Genomic DNA, 7,203 nt, shown 5'->3' with positions numbered 1-7,203 from the left:
GGGTCCTCCGAGCGAGGACAGAGAGAAAGTGGGGGTCCTCCGAGCGAGGACAGAGAGAAAGTGGGGGTCCTCCGAGCGAGGACAGAGAAAGTGGGGGTCCTCCGAGCGAGGACAGAGAGAAAGTGGGGGTCCTCCGAGCGAGGACAGAGAGAAAGTGGGGGTCCTCCGAGCGAGGACAGAGAGAAAGTGGGGGTCCTCCGAGCGAGGACAGAGAGAAAGTGGGGGTCCTCCGAGCGAGGACAGAGAGAAAGTGGGGGTACTCCGAGCGAGGACAGAGAGAAAGTGGGGGTACTCTTTGAGAGAGAGAAACAGTGTGGCCCTTTAAGAGGAAGAGTGGGGCCCTTGGAGTGAGAAGGGAGCGAGACAGTGCGACTCTCGATGAGAACTTATCAATCAAGAACGTATTAGTAGAAAGGAAAAATGGTAAAATTTTAAGTCGGAGGTGAGGGTTATTAAATTCCAAGACCAACAAGATTCAAAACAAGACGATCAATAGCTTTGACATATTACCTGGAATTTCACCCAATTCATCTTGGTCAACTGGAATGACCGATGCCATATTATTGGTGAGAGTGTCATCTTCAATAAAACAAGAACACTAATATCAGACAAAAAAAAAAGTGGAAACAAACAAAAAAAAAATTCTTAAAACGTGATATAATTAGTTAAAATAAATTAAGTATGAGAACTTGTCTTGTTTGTACAAGAACAAATTATTAAAATATATTTCGAGGTAAAAATCTCCATTTTAACATTGTGTAGGTTTTAAATTTCCTTAAACTTGTGCACTTTATAAAAAGATTGTACTTCGAAATATAGGATACAGTTATACACATTAGATCACTTCCACCCAGTGATCTAAAGACGATTTTGAACATTTTTATTTATAGATCACTTCATTCCATCTAAAATTATATCAATTCATATTTTAGGTGTATCTTTAATTGTTTTGGTTCTTTGATTTAAACGTTTTTTTTTTTTTTTTTTTACTTGTTAATTCTTTTTAGTGGATGAGAAAGATGAAAGACCAGAAAGATCAGACAGAGGAAAGACCAGAAAGAGGAAAAGAATAAAGAAACAAAGAAAAAAAAAATACAGGAAAAAAAACAAACAAAAAAAAAACAGGGGGGGGGGCACTCGTCTAGCTACCAAACTCAATATCCCTCACTATGTGTCTAAACCTAAACGTAGATTTTATAAGCAGCGTCTCTTTCTCAGAATCGTCCATCTAGAACAAAATGTGTTTTCAAGTCTAATGTAAACAAATTCTTGTAATTAAATCCTATGGAAAGTTTCACCACTGCCGACCATAACGGTGTCGTCTCATCGTTTACTTAACACTCGTTGATCCTCACCCTACAGAGGTCTCCGGGGTTGGATAAGCAATATATAAAAATGTCACCGTTTCGGAAAACGTTAGTAAATCCAAAAGAAACCAGATAATTTCCTGTTCATTTTTTTTTTTTTTTTTTTTTTACTGTATTTAATTTACTTTTTCCATTTTGTCGGTCAATACATAGTAAAAAATTGAATTTTCACTTGAGACGTGAAAACAAAATTTCAAATTTTATTAGCAATATTGAGTAAAAAAAAAAAAAAATAAATAAAAAAAAATCATTTTAAGCTAAATATTCTTTACAAGAAATACAATGAATCTCTTATTTAAATTTGTAGCAGTTTAATTCTTTTTAAAAACAATGAATACCCAGTCTCATCCAAAAAAAGAGTCAGCTGAATGTTCTTCAAACCAAGAAAAATACACTTCAGGTGATTTTCGTTATGTAAAATTATACGTTTTAATGGGTGAGCTAACATAATTTGAAGTTGGACAAATACATTTTAAAACAAGTCGGATTTTTTTTTTTTTTTTTTTTTTTTTTTTTTACTTCAGCGATATCAGTTTAATCTCTAAGCAACTTATCCTATTGAAAAATTTCTTTCCACGTTATATAAGGTTAAAAATGTAGCTAATGTGTTCAAGGAAGTGACATCACAAACAGGAAGTGTGTGGAGGTGGGTATATAAACAAGTTTTGCAAATGTAGATTGGTTGGATTTCTCGCAAAATCAATTAAGTTCTTGTGGAATTTTTAATTTTGATTTCAAATGATGTATTTTCAAGTAAGTTTTTATTATAATACCTTTACTTTATATTTCATTTTAAAGGGTGTTTTTCGCCCAATCAAATAGTTTAAATTACAATCATTTTAAAACAAGGTCTTTTCACAATCTTGAATACAAGATGAAAAGCAAATTCATACAATTTTTTTTTATTTCAATTCAAGCTAGGCCAAAAAGCTGCTGAAACCGCTCGCAATATCAATGAAGCGTTTGGCACAGGAAACACTACTGAACACACAGCACAATATTGGGTTTAAAAAATTTATGGCGTCTAGTGGTTGGCCATCAGATGTTGACAACAAGAGCCTTAGTCAAAGCCGATCACCGTACAACTGTTCGAGAATGTGTTTCTAAATTAAACATAATGTATACAACAATTTCCAACCACTTGCGATTGGAAAGACAAAAACAACTTGAGTGCCTCACAAATCGAACGACAACCAAAAGAAACGCCGTTATGAAGTATCATCTTCCCTTCTTTTACGCAACAAGAACGACCGGTTTCTCGACCGGGTTGTGACTTGCGATGAAAAGTGGGTTCTTTACGACAGCTCAGTGGTTAGATGTCAACGAAGCGGTCTCTTCCATTAGTTTTTTTGAATGCAGGCGAAACCATTGCAGCGGAGAAGTACTGTCAACAAATGGATGAAATGCATCAGAAACTTCGACAACAACACCCAGCATTAGTCAACAGAAAAGGCCCAATTTTCCTCCACGGCAATGCCCGACTGCACATTACTAAACTGACCCTGTAGAAGTAGAACGAATTGGGCTCTGAAACTGCCTCATCCGCCATACTCTCCAGACTTCTCACCTACCGACTACTACTTTTTCGAGCATGTCAACAACTTTTTGCATGAGAAATTCTTCAAATACCTAAGCAATATCAAAAACGCTTTCAGCGACTTCATTGCCACCAGATGGCAAGATTTTTACGTTACTGACATAAATACACTTTTTTGCATTGGCAAAAAAGTTTGTATTCTGATGGTGCTTATTTCGATCATTAAATTTTTGTTTGAGCAGAAAAATGTTCATCTAAATTTAAAAGGTAAAACCGCAAGAACTTTCTTGTCAAACACTTTAAATGCATAAAAATAAACATGAATGTTTAGATTTACATACAAAAGGATTGTATAAATAGAAGATATCTAATAATATACGAGTTCAATGAAAAGTTAAAGTGAAAATAAATTTTACTTATAGAAACAATTAGTCTAAATTCTTTGAATTAGAAAAAGGGGAAATATTGATTGGAATTTAAAGATCAATTAGAATGAAATGTGGGAAGAATTTTGTTTAAAAGAACATCTATAATGGACATTTCCTGAATTATAAAATTATCCAAAGACCTATTAGAGAGACAAACAGAGCGGCCCTCTCAGAGATAGAGAGAAATAGAGAGAGAGGCAGGCCCTCTTAAAAAGGCACAGAACCACCCCCTCAGAGAGGGTGAGAGAGAACAGGGCCCTCTTTGAGAGGGCGAGAGCACCCTCCTCAGAGAGGGAGAGACATAAGTTACCGGCCCTCACAGACAGACAGACCAGCAGAGAAATTATCAATCAAAAATGGTAAGAGAGGTGAGGGTTATTATATTCCAAGACCAACAAGATTCAAAACAAGACGATCAATAGCTTTGACATTACCTGGAATTTCACCCAATTCATCTTGGTCAACTGGAATGACCGATGCCATATTATTGGTGAGAGTGTCATCTTCAATAAAACAAGAACACTAATAAGCATCAGCCCCCAAAAAAGTGGGGTAAAAAAAAAAAAAAAAAAAAAAAAAAAGGCAATCTTCCTAAAACGTGATGAACGATAACAAGCCATCAGCTAACATTCCTCGGCACTCTTCAAACAGATTGATAGGTACGAGTATAACTTCATATTAGTTTCAATTTTTAAACGTAGATCAAGTTATATTTTAAAAAAAATAGGCAAGGAATAAAGTAAAATAAAAACGTATAGGAAAGAAATAGAGCAACAAGTGAAGTACTTACTAATGTTACCAGAGAGAAAAGATAGAAATATGTTGAACAATTCATTAAGAGAGTGTTATATTTTACATTGCAAACATTAAATACATTTTAAATTGCTGCCATCAGAACAATCTAGCTTGACTATTTTTACATAAAAGAACAATTTAATAAATACGCTGGAAGGAAAAAATACAAATTGGTTAAACAGAATCAAATATCGAGGTGTCAGAAGCAATGTTTCGTGGGTCTGAGTTCTGAAAAATCCAATAAGATAATTATATCTCAAAATGGATTAAAATCAAAAAATTAAGCAATGACCCAGTGATTTTTTTTATAAAATCAATATGAAACTAGATTTCAGCTGACAATGTCAAAATCCATAGTCAAACAAAAGCTCAATATTTTCGGCACGGACCCATTGTGCTACTGATCTCTACAACTGGTTGCATTTTTTTTTTTTTTTTTACTTTGAGATCACTGACCTGAAGTGGTGATTTTATTAGAAGTGGATTTGAAGGCTACATTGTTGTATTCAACCAGGAAGCATGCCAGCGGAACAGTGTTCCAAAGGTGGGCAGTTCTTGGGGGGGAGGGAAGCTTTGTTCATAAAATCTGCGTTTACATTTAGGCACAGAAAGAGTGGAGAAATCATAGTGGTTGTAGCTAGTCGAGTTTTTTGTGAAAGTTTGGCAGGGGGGGGAGGGAACATGGATTGGAGTTCAGTATCGTTCACAAAGCAAGTGATATTTTGATTCATTGAAAAAAAAAATCAAATCGAAAGTAAATTCACTTTAGCTTTACATGTAAGTGTTAAAAAAAAAAAAATAAAATAAAAATGCAAACCAGTTGTAGAGATCAGCAGCACAATGTTCATATTCAATGGATCTTGAACTAAGTCTTGAATCCCCAAACGCAAAGATTTAGACGCTTATACAGCTAGAGGCACGTGTGGAAATCGCAATTCTAAATAATTGAACAGGGAAACTTAATATACTTATGGAAATCAGTACAAAGCTTTAAGTTCATACAAAAAGATTAAAAAATAAAGATTCAGGGGTTCTATTTAATTACATAATACTTTGAATGCCTCTTAGTTGATCTTTTTTTTTTTTGTGTGTGTGTGAGGTGGGGGATGTTAGTATCAATTATTTTTAAATAAGCAGGTCCGTGTGGAAATTCCACGGTGATTTCTACAGGATTTTATAATTTACCGGTAATAGTGCCTTCGAAAATAGACGTCTGTAACTGGCAATACTAAAAAAATAAATAAATAAAAATAATGCTAAGAACACTGTTTCTGAAGACGTTTGTATATCCGAAAGAAACCTATTTCTATTTTGTCTTTTGCTACGTTAAGTGGAAAACTGAGAAGTCATGACCACAAAAACATTCAAAATTTATTAACAGAAACCCGACGTTGGCATAATCAAGTTGACACCGCTTCCGGTCAGATGACCAAAGTTAAGCAATGTCGAGCCTCGTCATTACTAAGTGTGACCAATTTGGGAATTCTACGCACCTAATGGGTATATATATATATATATATATATATATATATATATATATATATATATAAGTAGGTTGTAGTTTGCTTGAAGCATTGTTGAAGAAAATTATAAGGAAAAATTAAAAGCCAAGAACAATGCGAGATTTTTTTTTTATAGAGTAAAATTAAATGAAAACAAAAGAAATAAATTTCTTTTTTGTTGTTTGTTTTCTTTTTCACACAAATTTTAACTCTAAACAACAGTAATTTTTTTTTTTTCTGTTGTATTCAATGGTGTTATAATCAATATATTTCAGACTTATTAGTCCTTTTTCAAGAGAAGACGCGTCTTCTCTTGAAAAAGGACTAATAAGTCTGAAATATATTGAGATTATAACACCATTGAATACAACAGAAAAAAAAAAAATTATTGTTTAGAGTTAAAATTTGTGTGAAAAAGAAAAAACAAACAACAACAAAAAAGAAATTTATTTCTTTTGTTTTCATTTAATTTTACTCTAAAAAAAAATCTCGCATTGTTCTTGGCTTTTAATTTTTCCTTATATATATATATATATATGTGTGACTGGGGATAGCTTGTGAATTTCGTACTCCCATGGAACTTCCTCCTTCAGAGGAAGCCGGTTAAACCCAGATAGGGTTAGTGCCGTTTCACCCACACGACGTTGCCTGGTATAGAATGAGTATCAACAAATGTTTCACATTCCAATATTTTTATTGTCATCGAAATCTGTAAAATCACCCATTTTTCAATCAAATCAATTAATTGCCTGCTCTAGTTAGGGACCCACCACAGTGCACCAGGAGGAAGATTCACATACCTCTCCATAGTGACTTGGTCCGCAATACAGTGTTTATATTGCACTAGAAAACACTTGATTTTATAAATCTATGTTTATATATAATGGCTTGAATGAAAGTTTAAAATGAAAAAGTCAAGTATCATGGTTCAATTGTGCTATAACAAACAGTTTGAATGCATCCCTGTCATAGCAAAGAATCTTCTGTTGATTTTATATACTGGGCCTTTCTGCATGTGCGGTAATAAATCTTCTCAAATGCACTTGTGATGTTAGGCTGTATAAGGCGTTAACTTTAGTCAAAATCGCCTGTTCCTTCTTTCATCGGATTTTTACAATCATCGATAACATTCAGATAAAAAACCTATTTAACACTGGCAGGCACATGAAGTACATTTGTGCGAAATTTCACACAAGCTGGTCCAATCGTTTAGGAGTCTAGGGAACAAACACACCGTTCCCTTTTCTATACTAGTAGAGATATCGAATATAAAAAAATGTAAAAGTTATAAAATAAACTACCAGTCTAAGCTAAGTTTTTAGAAGACGTACAAGTGTCTTATTAAAAATAATAGCAATTTCATTCTTTGTAAGAACATGAAAATCCTGTTAGGTCATAAAAATAATTGTCAGCTAAATCTTTTTAAAATCAATAAAATGAAGGTCACCTTCTGAAATGTTTGCTTAAAATTGTACGTTTAAGTTGATAAGATGACAATTTTAATTTAGGACAATTAGTTTTACAGTTTTTTTTTGTTTTTTTTACAAAGAAGTCACCATTTATCAAGGCTCAGA

General features: G+C 33.7%; 1 protein-coding gene across 15 annotated transcripts in view; it reads right to left on the bottom strand.

Annotated features, from left to right (window-relative positions):
• The window catches only part of LOC145252774 (uncharacterized), a 134,918-nt gene that overhangs the window by 59,927 nt on the left and 67,788 nt on the right, over positions 1–7,203 (bottom strand). For 5 of the 15 annotated variants that reach the window (XM_080112692.1, XM_080112696.1, XM_080112699.1 and 2 more), the window contains one exon: positions 511–579. The exons of 3 other annotated variants lie outside the window; for them this stretch is intronic. In XM_080112692.1, the coding sequence (XP_079968818.1) occupies positions 511–579 (69 nt within the window). Of the gene's footprint in view, positions 1–510; positions 580–3,766; positions 3,836–7,203 lie in introns of all 15 variants that reach the window. 7 more of the 15 variants (XM_080112688.1, XM_080112689.1, XM_080112698.1 and 4 more) reach the window with 2 other exon arrangements.

This window comes from Euprymna scolopes, chromosome 29 (genome assembly GCF_053919585.1).
Source record: "Euprymna scolopes isolate OS-2025 chromosome 29, ASM5391958v1, whole genome shotgun sequence".
NCBI classification, from domain to species: Eukaryota; Metazoa; Mollusca; class Cephalopoda; order Sepiida; family Sepiolidae; genus Euprymna; species Euprymna scolopes.
Note: the sequence above shows the minus strand (reverse complement) of the source record. Positions and strands in the feature narration are given on the sequence as shown.